The sequence below is a fragment of the Primulina eburnea genome, chromosome 11 (assembly GCF_022965805.1).
Source record: "Primulina eburnea isolate SZY01 chromosome 11, ASM2296580v1, whole genome shotgun sequence".
In the NCBI taxonomy this organism is placed as follows: domain Eukaryota; kingdom Viridiplantae; phylum Streptophyta; class Magnoliopsida; order Lamiales; family Gesneriaceae; genus Primulina; species Primulina eburnea.
Genome location: NC_133111.1, coordinates 2,127,654 through 2,149,771, shown reverse-complemented (window position 1 = coordinate 2,149,771; position 22,118 = coordinate 2,127,654). Strand labels below are relative to the sequence as shown.

General features: G+C 33.8%; 2 protein-coding genes and 1 pseudogene across 3 annotated transcripts; 2 read left to right on the top strand and 1 right to left on the bottom strand.

The window, feature by feature from the left end:
• The first annotated feature begins 11,769 nt into the window (after positions 1-11,769).
• Positions 11,770-12,440, top strand: LOC140804922 (wound-induced protein 1). The gene has a single exon (XM_073161080.1). It carries the CDS (start codon positions 11,829-11,831, stop codon positions 12,297-12,299), a length of 471 nt encoding a protein of 156 aa, XP_073017181.1. The 5' UTR covers positions 11,770-11,828; the 3' UTR covers positions 12,300-12,440.
• A 2,917-nt stretch (positions 12,441-15,357) lies between these two features.
• Positions 15,358-18,786, bottom strand: LOC140805152 (heme-binding-like protein At3g10130, chloroplastic). Of its 2 annotated transcripts, XM_073161357.1 has the most exons (8): positions 18,448-18,786; positions 18,162-18,251; positions 17,985-18,055; positions 17,119-17,220; positions 16,868-16,972; positions 16,095-16,230; positions 15,721-15,830; positions 15,361-15,645 (listed from the first exon to the last, which is right to left on the bottom strand). In XM_073161357.1, exons 1-8 carry the CDS (start codon positions 18,656-18,658, stop codon positions 15,571-15,573), a joined length of 900 nt encoding a protein of 299 aa, XP_073017458.1. In that variant the 5' UTR covers positions 18,659-18,786; the 3' UTR covers positions 15,361-15,570. The 2 variants fall into 2 exon arrangements, with proteins under 2 accessions (XP_073017459.1, XP_073017458.1); XM_073161358.1 differs by lacking the exon at positions 17,119-17,220 and having other exon boundaries at positions 15,358-15,645.
• A 1,898-nt stretch (positions 18,787-20,684) lies between these two features.
• On the top strand, positions 20,685-22,088 carry LOC140804791 (protein LURP-one-related 15-like; annotated as a pseudogene).
• The last annotated feature ends 30 nt before the right edge of the window (positions 22,089-22,118 follow it).

Sequence of the window (22,118 nt, the reverse complement as noted above, 5' to 3'; positions counted from 1 at the left end):
AGTGCTCACAAAAGGGTAGTGACACTTTTGTAAGTCCCGGCAGCAGCTTCCGTTCTGAGAGAATTTTCAACCCTCGTTCTGACATATGCCCGAGCTTTCTATGCCATAACACTGTTAAATCTTCTACTGAACCATTTGATGCAACAGCTAGCTCCGCCTCATTGTGTGTTTCTCCCAAAAGTACATACAGATTGGCAGCAACCTTTTCCGCCTTCATAACCACAAGCGCGCCTTTCACTATTTTCATGATCCCGTTCTCGATCCGAGTTTTGCACCCGATGTCATCCAATTGCCCCAAGGACAAAAGATTTTTCGTCAGTCCTTTCACATGTCGTACCTCATGTATGGTGCGAATGGTGCCATCAAACATTTTAATTTTGATAGTACCGACCCCAGCGATTTCCAAGGCATGATCATTTCCCATGAATACAGATCCTCCTGAGACTGGTTCATAATGATCAAACCATTCTCTCCGAGACGTCATGTGCCACGTCGCTCCTGAATCCATAATCCATGTGTCACAAAATTTGTGTCTGCCTTCTGCAACAGTTGCCGCTTCGCTGAATAATATTTCACCACCGCCTGAAGTACTGGCCACATTTCCTTGAGAACTTTTATCGATACTCGTACACTCTCTCTTGAAGTGCCCTTTACCGCCATATTTAAAGCAGTAAATATTTTTCTTCTTACTTCTGGACTTTGATCTACCTCGTCTTTGGCTCCCACTGGAGTCACGGTCCATAAATCTTCCTCTTATCATCGGTAACGCCTCTGCCTGCTTTGAGGATACCAACCTATCTTCCTTATTCTTGCGCCGGCTTTCTTCTCCGAGAACCGCAGTTAAGACATCGTCGAATCTTAGAAAGCCCATCAGAATATTGTTGGTAATGTTGATGATAAGTTGATCGTATGAATCTGGTAGACTTTGAAGTAGAAGCTCTGCACGTTCATTTTCCCCTATTTTATGCCCCATGGAAGTGAGTTGGCAAATAGAGTATTTAGTGTATTGATATGGTCGGTCATCGATGAGGATTCCGCCATCCGAAGAGTATAAAGCCTTCTCTTTAGGAAAATCATATTGTGTAGCGACTTGACCTCGTACATCTTTGTCAGAGTATCCCAGATAACTTTGGCTGTTTTTATCTCAGAGATACTTGACAAAACTTCGTCAGCTATAGCCAAGTGTAAATTGGCAACAACATTGTCATTCATCTCATTCCATTTTCCATCATCCGCAATCTCCACCGGTCTATCTCCAATAGCCGCCAAGCAACTCTCCTTTCTTAAAATTGCTTGTATCTTTATTTTCCACAGCATAAAATTGCTTCCATTGAACTTTGTTATCTCGTACCTTCCCGCCATTATGTCTACAACAATTTTATAGACTGGACAAAATAATCTCGCCTTAAATAAAAAATCTCGAAAAAATCTTTTCTGATGTGGAAGATCAGTCTAGGCTGCAACCACAGAGCATACTCAGAATTTTAAGAAATTTGAAACCAAGGCTCTGATACCACTTGTTGGTCCCACGTGCGGAATTTGAGATAGTAAAACCCGAAAATAAAGAATAAACTGGACACCGAGATTTACGTGGAAAACCCCTAAAAATTATTAGGGTAAAAACCACGGGCAAGATGAAAAGATTTCCACTATAATATTTTATGGTGTACAACTCACTCACTGTGTTTCCAAAGAGAACACAAACTCTCTTAATACAGGAGAACAAACACCTATCAAATATTATAGAACACACTCAAATATGTGTATACTGAGAGAGAAACTCAGAACGGGATGAATGAAATGATCGAATTGTGCCTCTATTTATAATCAAAATTTTGAGTGTGAAACCGCGTGCATTTATTAATTTCGTATGCAATTTCGTTTCTTCAGCAAAAGGAAGCCCACCCCGACATGCATTTAATGTCATGTTCCTGCCGACAATTTGGACGTTTTTTGTGTTTACTAACATTGTTTGAATTGTACTTTATAATGTGTGTTTTAAATATGAGCTTGGCTTAGTAGATGGTACCTATACAGATAGTGTCATCGTCCACTCGATAAATAACATGTGTGTTGAACGATGAATTATAGTCAGTCATCAATATATCATGTTTAAATGAGTGACCATGATTTATCTACTGAACACACTTATCATGTGTTGAGTGAGTAAATGTACTACTCATATCGGTAGCGTGAACAAAACCATGAGGTTGGGGCGATTTTGTAAAACCAAATTCGTTTTGTATTTTTAATTGGCGTTAATATATTTTAAATGGAATAATGAATTTAATTGATTTAAGAGAGAAATTTTAATTTCAAAAAAAAAAAGAGAGAAATTTGTAACTTTTTAAACTCCGAAAGATCGCGAGTATTTGTAAATTGCAATAGTCATCGTTGTAATTTTCAGCTAAGGCAAAAACTTGTGTGAGACAATTTCACGGGGTCATATTGTGAGACAGGTCTATTATTTGGGTATTACTTTTTATTGTGAATATGGGTAGGGTTGACCCGTCTCACAGATTAAGATCCGTGAGACGGTTACATGAGACCCATTCTTCAGCTAAATATTCTTTATAGAATTCAATTGATGAAATCGTATTATCCTACTAAGATATCAGATACTGCCTGACATTATACGTATTTAATTATTTCATCGTATTACCATATTATAACGTAAAAAGGTAAACACATGGCATATTTGGACAACTTTTACGCGGAAATCACTCGACTAAGCGAAATTTCAACTCATATATCTAGTAAAATTGCATGCAGAGGGAAAGGTATCGCGGAGGGAGACGGGGCATGTGTGGGAACCGATTGACCCGGACACGCCGAGAGAAACTCCGGTTTTGAGGTTTTACGCGGGGTTTTACACTTTGGGCCGTATGTTAGGTCTGGCCCATAACATTACAAGGATAGCCCAGTTATGAAATCGAGCCCATCTATGAAATCGAGTTTTATAATAATTTCTCAGTGACCATCTTGCCCATTTTGATACAACGTGAGATTTTGAGGCATTTGCCCAATTTAAAAAATCGGGCTCTTTAAATAATAGCTTACCATTTTCATTTTAAAAAAAAGTTTTCCAAACATAGCAGATCATTTTCATTTGGAAGATTTTCAACTTAGAATTCTCTAATATTTTTTTAGGCAAAAATTTGTTTGAGACGGTCTCACGGGTCGTACGAATCTCTTATTGGGTCATCCATGAAAAAATATTATTTTTTATGCTAAAAATATTATTTTTTATTGTGAATATCGGTAGAGTTGACCCGTCTCACATATCAAGATCCGTGAGACGATCTCACATGAAACTCACTCTTTTTTTAATCATTTTTTTCTCTCAATTCTCTGGATTTTGTCCAACCTAACTCTCTTCATTCATATTTTAATGCTGAACATATTTAATAATATCAACATTAGATAATTAATTCGAGCTCAAATAATTTTTTTAATTATTATTGTTATTTGTATATGAATCAAACTTTTCTAAAATTATTATTGTTTTGATTTAATCACTCCACAGTAGATATAAAAAAAATCTCTTAAGAGTCTTTTGATAGAGTAGTTCCTGATATCGATGATTAATAAGAATCATTTTAAATGTAGGCCGATGTAAAGCTAAAAAGGGACTAAATTGATTCTAAGTATAAAATAAAAATTTCAAGAATTCACAATGCTTCTAAAAAAGTAGGAAAAAAATTATATTTATTTATTTTATATATATAGAAAAGATAGGTGGCCAATTCATATATAATAAACATCTTGTGTGGACATGTAGAAAGAAAATCTTGAACCATAGAATTCTTTGCATTTGCAGCCAAATTTAATTTCCGACCCCACAAATAATTGGATGGATACCTTATTTCGATTCCATGCATGATTGATTTCTAACCCTAAATTAGGATCAGATATGAATTTTTTAAAAAAAATTATATTGAGAAAAATATATGCAGTTGTATGATATATTTAATTGCAGACAATTCAAAATATGACAATAGATTGAAGGTAAAAATTTGTGTGAGACGGTCTCACGGGTCGTATTTTGTGAGACAGATATCTTATTTGGGTCATCTATGAAAAAATATTATTTTTTATGCTAAGAATATTACTTTTTATTGTGAATATCGGTAGGGTTGACATGTCTCATATATAAAAATTCGTGAGACCTTCTCACAGGAGAACTAATTTAACTTGAAACTTTCTATGTTATAAAAATTTAACTTTCATCATTCTTACTAGCTACTCATGTCTTTTGTAAAAATGGAAAATGCTCGGTACTCTATAACTAACTACAATTGACACATGTCATTCATTGTATTCCAAAATGTTTCATTCTTGGACTCGGACAGGAAGAGATGACCAAAGGCAGGACGAGATTCCAGGTTGATCTTGTGAAACTGAGTAGAGTTGGGATATCATCAGTTAGCCAGTGTTCAATTCACCCGGCCACGATTCATCTGGCCCGGCCAAGGTCTTCTCACCCGACCATGGTTCTTTCGCCCGGTCAAGGTCCGTCTAGCCTAGCAAGGTTCATCTAGCCCAATTAGGATTCATCTAGCCCGACCAGGGTTCAGGACACGCGACCAATATGGGTCACCATGCATAATTAACATGACAATCAATGTCCATGACAAGACCAGAACTTATGGGCCACCATGCTTGCTGAGAGAGGAAATGGCATAGGCAGTTGCCAAAGGACAAGTCATGGACAGCCAGGCTTGGGCATATTTCTAATCAGGAATAGTGTACAAACACTATAATCGAGGTCATTTTTTCTCCTATAAACACCCATTTTTGCTCATTTTGGAATAATATAATACATTCTACTGTATTCAATAAATTATCTCTCCACGTAGTGAACTTTGTACCGACTTAAGCGTCGGAGTGACCACAAGGGCTCATCTTGGCAAGGCAGGCCAGGCCACCCGGGCTCATTCCACGAGGCCAGGGAAGGTCGGTCCAGCCAGGCTCATCCCATCGGATCAGGCTATCCGAGCTTATCCCATCAGGTCAGGCTATCCAGGCTCATCTCTTCGGACTAGACCACTCGAGCTCATCCCATCATACCAGAATATCTGAGCTCATCCCATCAGGTCAGGCTAGGCTCGTCACATCAGGCCGGTCTGGACAGGTCATACTGATCCTATCAGTGAAAAATCTTCACAAGGAAAGAACACCATCTCTGCTCGATAGATTATCTATACAACTCACTTAATCTATCCAGACAAATATAGTCATGCATGTATGTAAATAAATTGAATTAAGTGTAAGCATAGCATGGTCTTGCAGTGGATCGTGGTGGGTCTTAATTATCAATGAAAACCACATTTGTGCTTAAAGAACCAATTTAATGCGTTTGGTCAAGTCTCTATCAATCTATGCATTACTTAGTGTGTGTGTGTGTGTATATATATGACTTGTGTGTGTCTCTATATATTATATTAAAATTAGGGGACCATGTATATGGACATAAATGTTAGGTAAAGAGTGCCAAATTTTGAGTCAAATTGTTCAACGAAGCAAAGGGCTCATCAACTACACCAAATTCAGTGCAGCGCAGACTGGAACACAACATCAAAACACCAAAATAGTTTGTATTTCATGATCACCATCCATCCACGCATGCAGAAACTAAAATTTATTGATTAATATGAAAAATAGTTATAATTCATTTATTTCGTGAGTATGTTGTGAGACCGTGTCACGAATTTTTATCTGTGAGACGGGTCAATCATACCGATATTCACAATAAAAAGTAATACTCTTAGCATAAAAAGTAATATTTATTCATGGATCACCCAAATAAGATATCTGTCTCACAAAATACGACCCATAAGACCGTCTCAAACAAGTATTTGCCTTATTTATTCGTTTTTCGTATATATTAATTAAAAGACGTAATATTCAAGTTCACTTGATAAGAACAAAACCGTATGGAATGAACTTCTGGTTTGAATGAGTCGTCAGGAACTAATCGCTAAAATTGCTTGCTCTCCGTGTCTATATATATACTAGTGCATGTCTTTGTGCATACAATCGATTTGTTTTTTGGGGATTTGTGATTGTTATATTTAGTTGTTATTTGGATCATAGTGGTACAAGTATATTAAATATGTAATTTGTTGGAAATAATGTGCGATTATTTGAATTAAAGAAAGTTGATATTAGAGATAATATGGGAATATTTGAATTTATTAATAGGTATATTTTTGTAGAAATCATGGGGATATTGCTTAATAAACTAATAGAGATAATATAAATATAACAATTGGCTGAAATTAGAATAACTATCTAAATGTTATAATTTTGTTATTTTGAAACTAACAGTTTTTCCATAATTTTCAATTAGAAGTGATATATAATCATCTAAAATTTAAAAATATAGATAAAGATATATAAATAAATACTTTTAATAATTAAAATTACTTTGATAAATTCGATCTTATATGTTAGTTATATATAATTTAATTTTTTGATTAAAATAGGTTTTTATAATATTGTTTAATTAAAAAAAGAGAACTTTTAATTAATCGATAAGGGTATATTTTTTGTATTATTTAAAAATTAATCATGACATCAAGGTTAATTAATTTAGGTCATTTCCTAGCTCAGTTATCGAAATGGAACGATTCAGTGCGCGTTATGAATTTAAGACAATGATATACAAATCATATTTCAAAGTCGAAGACCGGATAGTATATTAAGATGGTAATAAACTGTGATGAAATTTCTGATTATGCACTAAATCAATAACAAGTTACAACTTATATATAATATGGTATTTCAAATTTATATCTCTCATAGAAACTCGGATTAAGTGATTCTTGATTCTATGGAAAGTTAAAAGAAAGGCCTACAACTTCCATGTTCATCATTTGCTCGAAAACTGAAAATCAAGAATTATAATCAGCTGAACTGAACAAGCCAAGCTGAACAGATTGGATCATCTTAGACCATTAGATCAGCTGATCAACCAGCAAAGTCAGATCGGATCGATGAACTGTAAAATTAGTCAGATCTTATAAAATGGCCAGCAACTCAAATACAATTGTTTAAACGTCGGGAATCGTATATAACATTTCCAAACGATCTTTTTTTATCTAATATATAAATCCTTCTTAGAGGCTATTATTACAATAATTTAAAGATCAAACAAAAAGATTTGACGAATATTAAAGGCATGGGAAAATTATACAAGAAAAATAAACTAGAATGAGAGCAAACTCAAGAATAAAAAAGTCTTAATAGATATATTAGCTTATTTAGAGCTTTCACTTTTGTGTGAAGATACATTTAATAAATAAAAACACTGAAATGGATAAAATTATCAAACACACAAATCAATCACACAAAAGAAATATGAGCTTGACATTTTATACGAGTGAAAATCTTCACACAAATACATTAAATATTATATTTGTATTCTTGACATAAAAGACATTAAAAATTATGATGATTAATAGAGGTTGCGACATACAATTGATAAGTGCAAGAATAGCACTTAATTTATATGGGAATTCATTTGAATTATGTTAGTTTCAGATAGAATTACATTTGGTACCTGTTATTTTTGTGTCGTGCAGGAGATAAACCACTATTGGATAAATGATGGCAACTAGAGGTGTTTTTGAGTGTGAAATGTTGGTTGACAAGGGCCGCAGCGCCAAGGATCAAGCGTTGCAGCTCTAAGGCTTCAAGAATTAGACCAAGCATCTAGGCGCCATACAGCAGCGCGGCAATGGCCGAAAGACAAGTGCCTAGGTTCTGACCATCAGCCTCGCAGCGCTAGACCACCGAGCATCAAGAGCCAAGGTGCTAGAACACCAGCGCCGCGACGCCACACCATCGAGAAACGGGCTCCTGTGCAGCTCCGCACAAGCAATGCCGCGATGCTAATGGTGGCGAAAATAGAATTTGGCTTTTGTTTACAGCCCAGACGCAACATAAAAAGGAAAAATAGGTTTCAGAAAGGGGATAGCCGTTTTTGAGAGGAGAATTCTGCGAGAGATGCAGCCGCACACGTGGGAGACGATCTGGAGCGCAAAGATTGATCAAGAAGACGAAGAACGACGGCCCTAGGGACAGAGACACCACTTTTGATTTGTCGTCTAATATTTCGCCCCTTTTATTTATTGTGTTGTGATGTCTAAACCTTCGAACATGTCTTGTTTTTGTTTCGATTTCGTTATGAAGTAATTTTCCATTCTAGTTATATGATCGAATTTCTTTTAGTTTAATTGTGTTTTTTTGTTTTTATTCGATTTCAATTTACTGACCATAAATTGTTTGCTATCTGATTAATTCTATAACTCGGGAGAGGGACTATGATTATAGATCATTAGAGACACATCGTTAAATATTTATATCGTTCGGAAGCCGTATAAATTTAGCGAGGTCTAAGTAAGAACATCATCTTCATTTCTCATTTAAACTTAGATTCTTATTAGGAATGTTTGGATCGAAGTTTGAATGATACGATTTATTCATCACTTGGGAAAGAGAAAATAAAATAATTATGTGTTTTTTGGCCATTGTATAACTTAAATTCATGAATATAAACTCAACGGGAATAATTATCGTTGAAAATTAGTGAAATCACTCATCTAGATATTTTCTCGATTCGATGATTAGATTAATATTTATTTGCAATTAATTCATTTACAGTCAACAAAACCTTTTATTGCTTCTTATAAATAAAGTCGTGACTATTTTTATATACACACTCCTCGTGAGAACGATACTTTACTCACATATATTAAAAATTGACAACCGCGAACTTGCGAGCGGAAAATACGCAACAATCGAGTGTGATAGGATTTTCAATTAGGCAATGAGTAAGTCTTAAGTTGAAATAGATTTGTACAAAGAGTTGTATAAATAAAACTTTTTTAATAATATTTTCCTAGGTTGAAAAAGAGGTGAAATATGGATTGTTAATATTCGAAGATCAATAAACAAATTTGTGTTTATTTACTTATTGTATTTAATTATTTTTACTATTTTTAGATGTAATTATTGAAGCATTTAATGTGTATTTCAATACCAAACTATTATAGACAAAGTGTTTGATAAAATACTTCAACCAAACTGTTTTTGATAACATACTTCAACCAAACTGCTTCTGCCCAATAAAATTTTAATAGTTTTATTTCGGATTGGGATGTGAATCTCATCGGGTGAAAAATCCCGAAAATTCAAGTCGGAAAAAGGCGGGTTGTGATATTTTCGAAGCAGAAATAGGGATTTTTGGTGGATTTTTCCGGCCCTAAAGTTAGTTAAGTGTTTTCCTTAATAGATAATATAGATAAAATTTATTGAACTAATTATTCCAACAATATATTTATATAGAAAAAAACAGCATTTTTAACCCTATATATTTACCTTTTTTTATTTTGTTCGTCTATATAGTTAAATTTCAATTTTGATTCTATATTTTTCATATTTTTGACAAGTATAATCTTTTTTTATTGGGAGTATTGATATGACACTGCATACGCCAGCATAATTCAAGCACCACATCGGTGTCATATCGCTATCAAGTAAAAAAAATGACTAAATATATTAAAAAAAAATATTAAAATTGAAATTTGATAATATATTTTTATGCCTACTTGTCAAATACACGGGCTTTAGCTCAGGTAGCCCAATTTTTTTTTAAAAAAAATTATATGTAAATTCTGTATAATTTTGGATTAACATGATATTAATCCGAGTAGATCAATTTAAAATATTAAAAGATTCTAGAATTTAAAATTCTAGACTGTACATAGCCATATTCCTGGCTCCGCCACAACCTACATTATATGAAACGATTGCAGAGAACAGGAGTATGACCCAACTATTAATTGAAAACGTGTTTCCATGGTAGAGACTTGACAAATCGAGGATAGATAAGCATCGTAAATGCAATGCATGCATGCATGCATGCACGAACGAAAGATAAATTGGCTGATATATAAAGTATGCTTGCTAGCTAGCTAGGGTTCCACCATATCAATTAATTAATTAATTATATATATATATATATATATATATATAAAATAATAATAATTATTATTATTATTTTACATATTCAAAGAATCAAACATCTTATATCTTTCGAAAAATTTATATTATGGTGGAAGCTTAACTTAGGGCAACCAATTTACTAAAGGGACAAAATAGTATTTTTAGTACATATCATACATGAAAATAGGAAAAACTGTATGCTTAATTTTTTTCGACAATTTTAGTAATTTTTTGTTTGAGTGTTGATATGAAACTGCACATATGAACCCTACGTCGGCACAAAATAAACTTCATATCAAAAAACGATAAAAAAAACACAATTAGTGGACTAAGATTGAAATTTGATAAATATAAATAATCAAAATCCTAAAAAAAGTACATGATCCAACTTACATTATTCCAATAGTTTAAAAGTAAATAACACAAACATGGAATGTTAGCCACATGAAATAAGAATTTGCAATATTTTCGAGTCCAACTCTAGCTCGGCCCTACCGATCATCCTTGGCTCTACCACAACCGATGACGACGACCTGGTGGATGCCTAGTTCCCATCCATTAGGCTCGAGTCATTAAATTCGGTCAGCTCTGAATTGATTTGATTGTTGTGGGGATGATTTTGGGGAATGTCTTAATCGTGTACACGAGCGGCACCTGGTTGGATCCAGCTCCAATCCTTAATTGCTTCGGCCCTACCATTCATTCATTATTTGAGGAGAATTCATTTCAAAATTAATTCGGAGAAGCTGGGTGATTTTGTGTGTGTGTGTGTTGGGTTTGTGTGTAATAATTAATAAATATGAATTGATCCAAAACAAAAACATGATATGCAGGATCATACATCCAGCGAGATTTTAAATATATATAAGTTTAAATATATATATATATAATCATCCACGAACCGACAATCAAAAATATTTTTAAAATAAAAATGCTTCGAATAGATGGAAAAAATGTCGAATTTTAAAATTAAAGTTACCATTTACAAAGCAAGAAAAAAAATAAGTTGGAATCTTTCTCAAATCAATCATTGTAATGAAATAAACAATAAAATCATACCACGTTTAGCCGAATGCTAGAATAACCCAATAATATAATGCAATACAAACAAAACTTTTAAAATCAAATATCTCATCTTTAATTGATAAGAAATTAAATTGTAATTTCTGATGCAGACTAATTAATTAAAAGCTACTTTATATTATTATTTTTTCTATGATCTTACCTATTTACTTTTATTAATTAATTACATTAGTTATTTCCAGGGGCGGAGCCACATGCTCATGTACCCGAGCTTTAGCTTGGGTGATTCAATTTTTTTTAAAAAAATTTTATGTAAATTTTGTATAATTTTAAAATAATATGAAATTAGTCCGGGTAGATCAATTTAAAATATTAAAATATTTTAGAGTTAAAATTTTTAGCCCAGACGTATTTTTGGCTCCCTACTGGTTATTTCCAACAAGTTTTATATAATATTAAAACATTCGTTAAATAACGATAAAATGAAATTTTTTTGGGCAAAATTTTCTGTTACAATAATTTTTCTAATTTTATGAGAACACAAATAAACTTAAATATATGATATATATGGAGTATATTATACAGTACTACAAATATATATGAATTTATAATCTTTTGATAGTATAGTTCTATACACATTTTTATTTATTTTTAATTTAATTGACCCCCCATTTTTCTATAAAGTTCCCTATAAATAAGCCTTCCTCCTCAGCAAAACATGCAACTCGACCATTAAGCCACTTTACTTGTAAAGAAAGTGACAATTCTTATTCCTTCTGTTACTCATCAACAAAATGGAGTCAAAAAACGTGAATTCAAACACTGAGGCACCGGAAAATTTGATCACCACCACCGTCGAAAACGTCTACAAGGCGTTATCCAGCGGTGATGCGGCCAAGAAAATTTCCGGGCTCATTGCTAGTGACTTAGAGTGGTGGTTCCATGGCCCACAAAATTGCCACCACATGATGAAAATGCTCACCGGGAAATCCTCTCCATCGGACTTCAAGTTCGAGCCACGAAGCATCGACGCCATTGATGAACGGGTGATCGTGGAGGGGTGGGAGGGAGCTCAAGTGTATTGGGTGCATGTGTGGACTCTGAAAGATGGAGTCATCATTCAGTTCAGAGAATACTTCAACACTTGGCTGACTGTCAAGGATCTGCGGAGGCCGCTCGCCTGCCTGAGTGCCACCACGTTGTGGCAGAGCCACCCCCGAGACCTCGCGAAACGCTCGTTGCCGGGGCTTATGCTCGCGATTTGATGGTGGCTGTGGCAGCACCGTGCGAGTGGAATTATATTGTGTGTTACGTTTTCCAGAATGAATTAGATTAATCTCTTGTAATTATTAGTAAGAAAAAAATGAAAGTTTAATTAATATTAATTTTAAGTACTGAAATTAATGTCATATTCGTGGAGCTAAATAGAATTGAAGTTAAATTTGACAAAAGTAAACAAATTTAATAGCTAGGTTGAAATCTTAATTCCAATGATTAATTAATTAATTAGCAGCACATAATCTTCTCTATTAATTGGATATTAATAATAATTAGATTCGTTATTTAATAAGCTAATTAAGATGGAACAATTTGTACCATCCACTCAACTCATGAGATTCATATGATGGGTCAAGCATGATAAATGATTGCAAACACAATAAATGTGAATCGCTTATGTTATATATATTATACTAACTAAATTAAAATACGCTTATGTGTGTGTATATATATATATTATACTCTGAATTAAGTTAGTAAATCTTAGTTTTATCCTTATTTAATAAGTGTTTTAATATTTGCAAAAATTTGTGTGAGACGGTCTCACGTGTCGTATTTTGTGAGATATGTCTCTTATTTGGATTATCCATGAAAAAGTATAACTTTTTATGCTAAGAGTATTACATTTTATTGTAAATATCGGTCCGATTGACCCTTCTCACATATAAAGATTCGTGAGACGATCTCACAAGAGACTTACACTTTAATATTATATAAAAAAACATGTTGGAAATAAATAATATCTTTAATAAATAAGAATAGATCAATAAAAGAGTAGATAAAACAATAGTTTCTCAGTCTCATATATTTAGATTTGTGTGTGATTTCACACATATTAAGAAAGTTATTGGAAAACTAAAATTTACGATAATTTTTTTCATTTTACCCTAATTTAATGATTGTTTGAATAAAAATAAAAAAAATATTTTTGAAATTAGCTGATGTATTTAATGATAATGATAGGTTTGTAAAAGAACTGAGAAAATAATTTTAAATATGGAAATTTAACTATACATTTGGCACATATGAAAAAGTAAATATAACATTTATATTTGGGAGGGAGAGAATGCTACATATATATTAAAGATATCTTAATTGTGGTAATGAGCTGCTTAGGAAAATCATAACCTTATTTTAGTGGTGTGCTGCTGTTTTAGTTATGTGTTGCTTAAAGGAAAATGGAAGACACCTTAAGAAGAAATACAGGTAGACATTTAATATCAGACTTCAGCGCACTTAGAATTCAAAGTTCAAAACCAGAAACAATAATCATTACATTTGTCTTTAATGATAACCTGTCAATCGCATAATCTTTGAAAGAGACTTATGTTATTTGTTTTGTTTGTATTGTATATTAGAAGATGTCTCTATTTAAAATGTTATTTTGTACAATAATAAATTTTATTAAATGTTATTAAATGAATTGTACATATCATTTATTGCTCGCTATCATTTTGAGTATAAAAATAATAAGTCTATTCTTACATTCGGATACTCTTAACGTTAAAAGACTTGTTCTTATTCGAACGTTAAAGATTGATAGAAGAGTCTTTCACAGAATCAAATTTCATAAAGTGTTGAGTTGTAATACTAGGAGTTTCAGTAGGTAAGAGTAAGTCCTGCTGAATTGAGTTTTTATAAGTATGTACTGATCGAAGTCTTCTAGTGATACCTTCTGAAAACAGAAAAAAGAGAGACGTAGAAGAGTTTATGTCTTTCAAACTTCCAGAAACAAGCTTTGTGTCACATTACCTTCTAACACTTTTATTTTCATCAATTGTTGAGGATTGTTTCCGCACTTTTAGTAATCCGCTGCACTTCCTAAAAAAAAACGTGATCAGCTTCTGGCTACTCAAAAAGTGTGAAGCACATTTTCAAAAGCAAGAGAAAGTTGGAAATGTTTATTCAACCTCCATTTTCTAAACATATCATTGATCTTAACAAGTGGTATCGGAGAGGGTTTATCCCGTTTTGAATTATTTACTGCAAAAGTTATGACATCCTTTAGCAAAATTCCCGTATTCTCAAAAAAATACTTAGATGATTCAAGACGATGATATATGGCATAGTATTACTGATGGTCCCATTAAGATTAAAAAAACTAATCTATCAATGTCTAAAACATAAGGTAATCAACAAATGCTGGAAAACACACTAGTGAATGGACCAACAAAGATAAGAAGAAAGCAAACCTTGATAATATAGCCAATGATATTTTGTATAAAACATTTGATAATAACATATTTAGCAAAATCAACAAGTATTGTTCTGCAAGAGAAATTTTGGAGTAGTTAATTCAGATATGTGAAGAAAATAACCAGACAAAGGAAAATACATTTTTTATAGCAATGCAAAATTTGAGAATGTTAAAATGAAAGTTGGATAACCTTTAAATGATTTTGATGAAAAATTCAGTAGCATTATCAACAAAGATAGAATCAAAAGACTTGAACAAACTGGAAGTAATTACGTTAAAAAGAAAAAAAAAAACTAAAGCTCTCATTGTTACTGCTATCGTAACAAATGCTTCTGGCACTACCACTATTTAAATTGTGTCTGATGGGACTTCCGAACATATCAACAATGATGTTATATTATTATTTGTCAAAGAAATTTTCAAATTCACGAAGAAAAGCCATAGAACCTATCAAATTCTCAATGAGAACATCAAGAATGAATCACCATCCGGTGATATGACATGTTTCAATTGTGAGAAGACCGATCACTTTATCGTTGTTGGGTGCAATAATTATCCTTGTTGAAAAAACGATCGAACCGTGGTGCTTGAGATTTACAAGATTTGAATTGCACCATTATCACCAACTATAATTTTTGGTGAAACGACAAACGCTCGATCATACAATTTAAATATACACATATGTAAATCATAATACGGTACTTGAGAACAGTAGTGGATTAAGAAAGAACACTTAAATAGTCAATTACATGGGCCACCAAACAGGCAACTCTAATTAAGTTCTCAAATTATATAATAATCATCCAAAATTAGATTTATTGATTTTTTTAGAAACATATATTGATTTTTTAACAAAATGTGTGTCTAAAAATATCATACATAAATTATCTTACATCTATTATTATGTTAACAAAAATATATCAATATTGTAAATATTATTGCCATGGATTGCAAATACAATGCTGAATGTAACATCGGACTGCAGAATGCGAGTACTCATCAGCGATGAACTTGCTGCCGGAGTTATTCACTTGTGAATGAGAAGAGGCAGCAGTTTGAAGTTAAGGCTGTTTTCTTTCAACTTCAAGTGATATTTCGTTACGGCGAGAAAATGGAAAGGTAAATGGCGGATTGTACTGCATGATAAAAACGAGAGAGGTAGTTAAAACTTCCGTTTCTTATTATTGTTCATATTCTGGTAAAATATCTACCTGGGCAACTTCAACAGATGCACCTTCTTTTATGCGAAATCGAGAGTCATTTTTCAGAGAGGCCCTGAGTGTTGATTCCCGGCGTTTAACTTCTTCGTCCGTGACAAAGCCTGGCTCAAATCATTGTTCAAACAATAATATGAAAACTATTCAAGTAGAAATAAAATGAGAAAAGCCAAGTTTCAAGACCAATGGCTTAACTCAGAACAGATTTCAACCACTACGATAAAGTCGAAAAAAAATCGAGTTTATTAAGATTTTTGGCCAAATTCTACAGGGAGCATTGAATCTCTTAACCCCTTTCATCGCATGGTAACAAAAAGAAGCTCATTACTTACTATGAAGTTCATATCAGATCTAATTGCGAAACAAACCTGAAAATGCAACAACTGCAATTATTTTTTTTGGCACCTCCTTGATGGTCACCGAAGAATCCTTGGGCAATGGAAGGTCCGCGCCATACTTTGAAGGCATGACAAAGGACATTGTCCACTTATCTTGATTGTCGTCCTAAATGAACTTCACTTAATCATATCAATGATTAAGCAAACAAAGAATTGATTGAACAAGTTTTAATTTCTTGCCTCAATGAATCCATTTGACGTACTCAAACATGCCAGTGTAGTTTACAAATATACAGGGCAATATTCAAAGGATAACTAAAATATATTTCACGAAAAAAACAAGCCAAAAGAAGATAAAAGCACCTATGACTTAATAAGGACATTTCACTTTTGTATATTCTCGAATAGTAAATATGAACCGGCTAGAAATCTTCAGGATTCAATATCTACCAGATTATGGTTGCATGATTCAAACTTCAAAGTAGCAGTTCAAACATTAACGAATGTATGGGGAATCAAACACACTAACAAAAACATAATTTCCAACAAATAAAATAAGAGCCATGAATTAAAAATAAGTAAATATATAATAACTCCCGGAGATGTTGATATTGCTTGAAATGTTGCTTTTATTTGTTTCAATCACAGCAAACCATGCATGTTAGAATGAGTGCACAACATGTATCCAAAAACTACGACATATTCACTTCTTCCAATCACACAAACCTTACTAGAATAAAGTTATCAACAAAGAGATAAACTATCCATTTATGAATGAAGAATCCAAGGCATCCAAAAGTTACCCTTTTAGTTATCACAGGGGTTGTCATTTCCATTTTTGTTCCTTCAGATTTTACTCTTCGAGTAAAAACAGGTGTAGTCATTTCCATTTGCTTTCCATCGGTATTCTGAATCCAGTAACAGGACAACAAAATTAAGAAACATTAATATCACTAGTTTTTTGGACAATAAATGAAACTTTACCATTAATGATAAGCCATGATAAAAGGTTTGATGCAAATTGCGCTTACATCTCCAAAAAGTTTTCAACTACCTTACCAAACAAGTATTCAGCCAGCACATTAAAAGATTGAGATGCTCCAGCAAAATCAAATCCAAACTTCCCTGGCATTGTAGTCTGAGCAATAAAGAAAGACTGTTTTTCCCCATGGAGAAAAAAAGCAGGGTTACTCACATAACAAATAACATTTGTAATTACATGCATGATTTTTTGTAGGGACGAGAAACACTGGGTTCAAGAAAGAAGTTAGGGGACAAAAGCTTGCGTTAGGTGAAGTGTAGTATGCTTGATACTTGTAGATAAAGTAATAAAATCATAACGGATTGCCTGATACATGAGAATATTAAGACTTAATGAGTCAAGTCTAGACCAAACCAAAGGCTTTATTGTTACAATTAGCTGTGCAATGCAATGGATCCGGTATCCATCACAAGGCAACTAAAATAAAGTAAAATATCAAGCATCCTTGCTCTGGTTTTTCATATATTCTCCTTAAATTAATCATGAATTTCGAACTGAAAATTAGGAGTACATCATGTTTGTATTTTCCATTCAGATTTATTTGGATGTCGTAAGAGCATCATGTGAGTCAAGCACACAAGCTGGAACAGTTTGAGCTCAACAGAGTTCAGAAGTTATTGTACTAGCTCAAGCTTTTTAAGGCTCTTAAACTTGAGCTCAAGCTCTCAATCCAAGCTCATCACCGGAGCTCGCAAAACTGTTCAAGAAAAATGTTGCAAACTTAAAACTTGTGAGACAACTTGCGAACTGAGCTCTTAATTCCCACGAGCTTCTAAAATTCAACGAGATCAAGTCATCTACACCTTCATCATGTGTTTTGCTTCTCTTTGTTTTGATGGGCAGATTGGTAAGGTTAAATAATGGATACAAAAGAATACCTCGACTTCTCTAATCTCATACTGGTCAGTCCGGTTCAGAACCTTGAATTCCACCGTCTCTAGATCCGGAACTTCAACACATAACCGAATCCAAATGGCAACACAACAATTAAGGAACAAATAAATTTCTTAAGCAACAACAGAGCTAGCAAAACGCACAAGTGTCCTAAGAATCACCTGACATTAACGCTTCCTCTAGATTCCGGGTTTCGAACCTTTTACTCGGAAACACATATTTAGCCGTCTCACTAGCCAAATCCGTCAAAACTGATAAATCAAGAAACAAGTTAAAAAAAAAAAAATTAAACCGAGAATTTTCCAAACATAAACCGTTAACCAATAATTTTCCTTTTCGGTAGAAAATAAAGACCTAAACAGGCCATCGAATCCAATCAGGCGTTCCAAGTGGGAATCGATGAAGCAACAAAGAAAACACAAACAAGTTACAAGAACTCATTCTTACGACGCTGGGAGAGAGACGCAGTCTGGGACGCAAGAGCGGCGACGAGAGAGAGCCGGGCTTCGAAAGGCGACATGGGTATTGTTCTTTCCCTTCTTCTCGCGCTCTTCTGCTCCGTGGTTTCCGTTGATTTTACAGAGAAGATGGTGCGCGAGGACTTGCGATTGCGTGTTTGGAGAAGTGGGATTAAAGCAGAGGACGGAACCGTTTCCATGGATTTTGAAAATCGGTTGAGAAATATGGAGGGAGGAGTAGTTCAGAGCTGTCTTTCCTTTGGACACGAATTCTTTAGATCAGATTTTTCTTTACATCTTACTTTCCCCCACCAGTACCATTTCAATTTTAAAAATCAATAACTTTGTTTCATCCTTTAATTTTTTTACTGAACGTAAATATCGTGTTTGTCACAATTCGCTAGATATTCAGAAACATGATATATTTTAGCAATATTTTATTTAACAATATCGTACTGATGGCAAAAAAAGTGTGTGAGACGATCTCGCGAGTCGTATTTTGTTAGACGAATCTCCTATTTGGATCATCCATGAAAATATTATTTTTCATGCTAAGAATAATGCTTTTTATTGTGAATATCGGTAGATATGACATGTATCACAGATAAAGATTCATAAACCATCTAACAAGAGACCTACTCCCTAGAGATTATATACAGACTCATTACTATTAAATCACAGTTGTAGACTATGAACAGGAGAAGTTGCAATTTTAAGGGAGACAATGATTTAGTTTTGTTTTCTTGTATTGGGCAGTTCACAGTTATTGGTGAGTGTTGTTTAGTCGACGCTTTATTATGGTAAGAACCCGGCATAGAAGACTGATCATGATATATAAGATCACAGACACGATGTCTATCAAACTCTCTCAACTTTCTTGAAAGTAAGGAAGGAAGTAATGGCTTGTGTTGTGGATTCTGGCCTGGTCTTCGCAGATTGTGGAAACTCGAAAAAAACACACTCAAGATTCATATGTGAAGGGCCATGTTCAATGCACTACCGGTGCAAGTTAATTTTGTGAGTAGAGGCATTGCTGGTACACTAAATGACCACATTGTCTTCCCTTCCCCATGTGTTTTGGCATTGTTCAAAAGCTAGGAAAGTATGGAAACTTGCAGCTTTATGGACCGTGTAGAGGGTTTTCGTGAGAGTTTTTTTTTTGCAAATTTATTTTGGTAGAGGTAGATTTTGGGATTGAGGAAGATTTCTAATCTTTCGTTTGGCATTGCTGGAGTATGTGGTACACATGATAATTAACTCTTAACTGGTCAACACTGCTATCAAAAATTTTACACTTATCTAGTGAATCACCTGGCCTCTCCCATGTTGAATGAAGAACATCATCGAGTGTAAAGTAATCACCTGTTGAATTAATACGGTGGAAGGTGCCTGTAACAAACATTATCAACATCAAGGCATTGAATTTCAAATATATGAAAAACATCGAATACTGTCATTAGTCTGCGAAACATAGATGATATTCTCACAAAGCAATCTTGCGAAAAAAATACTAACATGCAATGACAGAGACACGTCGAAGTGAAATAATGTTGCAGCAGATAATAGTTCCATTATCTCACAACATATTACTGTTATCATTACAAATAATATAAGCATGAATTAAAGAAGTTGACGAATAAAGCGAAAAATGACATTGCACAGGTTAGCATCAAAGAAAAGAACTCGGCCATCAATTTGCGATGAAATTTCTTGCAGAGAACTTATTAAAATAATTGAACCTAAATGCCTTCAATATAGAAATAAACAAATGAAACCCATGATTGCAGCTTCATAGGCAGCATAATGGACATAGATTGCATAGAGGAAAAATAATAAAAACAATAAATTTGAAATCTTATCAAACGAAAGAAAAAGGATTGTGAATAAGTTGTTCGTATTCTACACACAAAATTTCATCGTACACATGTACTAAACTTATGTAATCTCACAAACCTTAAATACAATGAAACTTTTAATGGTGAATTTCCAAATCGTTTTTAGTAAACATTTTCCCTAGATGTTCTTTTATGAAAAACTTGAAAACAGCCAAATTCACAAGCATTCTCACGTTACATCTAATACTCCAAATTTTAATGTGGGGTTTTATATAATTTTATGAAAACATGTCCAAATAAATTTTGAACCTTTCGATTTTGCATTAGAATATTACCTTTACGCTAACATGAAATCAATCGCAACAAAGGTGTCCCAAGAAAACAAAAATTAATGATCTCAAGCGTCTGTTCTCACAAAACACCTAGCTCTTACCATCCTCCTTTTCTTTACAAGTAAGAAACATTGGTAAAGTAAAATTGAAACACATGCTATCCGTACGTTACAAAACAAAGAATGAATCAATTCCTTACTGAGAAAGTAGTATGGAATGGATGAAAAGTTATCTACATGTTTGGTCTAAGTTCTTGTGGTTCATTTTATTGTGAATGGTGACGGACGAGATTAAAGTAGTAGATGCATGAGATGATGCATAAAAGAGAGGGCTACGCTCCTTGAGGCTAAAGCAGAACCTTCTATTTATACAACTGGAATACAGAATAAACATCTCATAATGATGAGTTGAATTGTATAAATTGAAATCAGCAGTCATGTTGTCGTCAACTCCATCAAATAGGATAGGAAATGGATAGGCTCAGCGCGGTAGTGGGCCAGCAGTTCTGTTCTCCAGATGAAATCCATCCCACGGTCGTGAGGAAGGTTGTAGCCGTCACTGGAGGCAATTTTGTGGTCATTGATGATTAAAGGAAATGATATGTTTACTGTGAAAGAGAAGCTGCTGAGTCTTCATGGACGCCATGTCCTCGTCGATTCTCAAGGACATATCATCATCACTTTCAGTTGCATTTTGATAGTTTTACTTTGTTGTGATATTTCAAGATTTTGTAAATCAGGATTTGTTTATTGATGGTATTCTTCAGATGTTGAGTGCACACAGAAGATGGCAAGTTTCGAAGGAGACAGCTCATAACCTGATAATCAACTATTTAGTGTTGTGAAATCTTCACTGGTCCAATATAAGACCGAACTGGACGTGATCTTAGGCAGCAACAACGAAGAAAATTCATGGGATTTTAAAGTTGTGGGTAGCTGGTTAGAGAGGTCGTGTGCTATATATGATATCAATTCAACACTCATTGCATTGGTAATAATGTATGGTATTATTCATCAAATACGTTTGTGGTCAACAATTAGCTGAGTGGTAGAGCTATCGTCTTCCCTTTAGAATCATTTGTCTAAAGAAGTTTTCACGATCATTATCAACATGAAAATGCGGATGCAGAAGCAGCACGCGTTTGGGGGAATTGTGATTGGAAAGGACACTCTAAGTGTGATTGTGTATCCAAATGTTGACTCTGCCTTCATAGCTGCTTTGGTGGTTATCCTTCATGAAATCAACGAGGATAAAGCCGATTAATCACCAAGTTGAACAACTTTGTTACAAATAATTGATCGACATGTCTCCGATCGAGTTTATGCTGTACTTGGGAAGAAACAAGGTACTGGAATCTGTCTCCTTAATGTCACGAATAAATAGTATATAGTTACTAAGTTGTGAGTCGTTATGAAAGACAAACTTTTAAGTTGGTGTTCTTTTCATAAACCCCTCTCGACCAAGAACAGTGATTTATTTCAGGGCCGGAGGAT

Bases quoted from the DNA above. Each gene is read 5' to 3' on its own strand.
- LOC140804922 (XM_073161080.1), top strand. From the start codon at position 11,829: ATGGAGTCAAAAAACGTGAATTCAAACACTGAGGCACCGGAAAATTTG.
- LOC140805152 (XM_073161357.1), bottom strand. From the start codon at position 18,658: ATGGAAACGGTTCCGTCCTCTGCTTTAATCCCACTTCTCCAAACACGC. The intron at 18,252-18,447 runs GTAAGAATGAGT...TTGATTTATCAG, and splicing joins TGCGTCTCTCTCCCAGCGTC to TTTTGACGGATTTGGCTAGT. The intron at 16,231-16,867 runs GTAACTTTTGGA...AAGTTCATTTAG, and splicing joins CCCCTGTGATAACTAAAAGG to GACGACAATCAAGATAAGTG.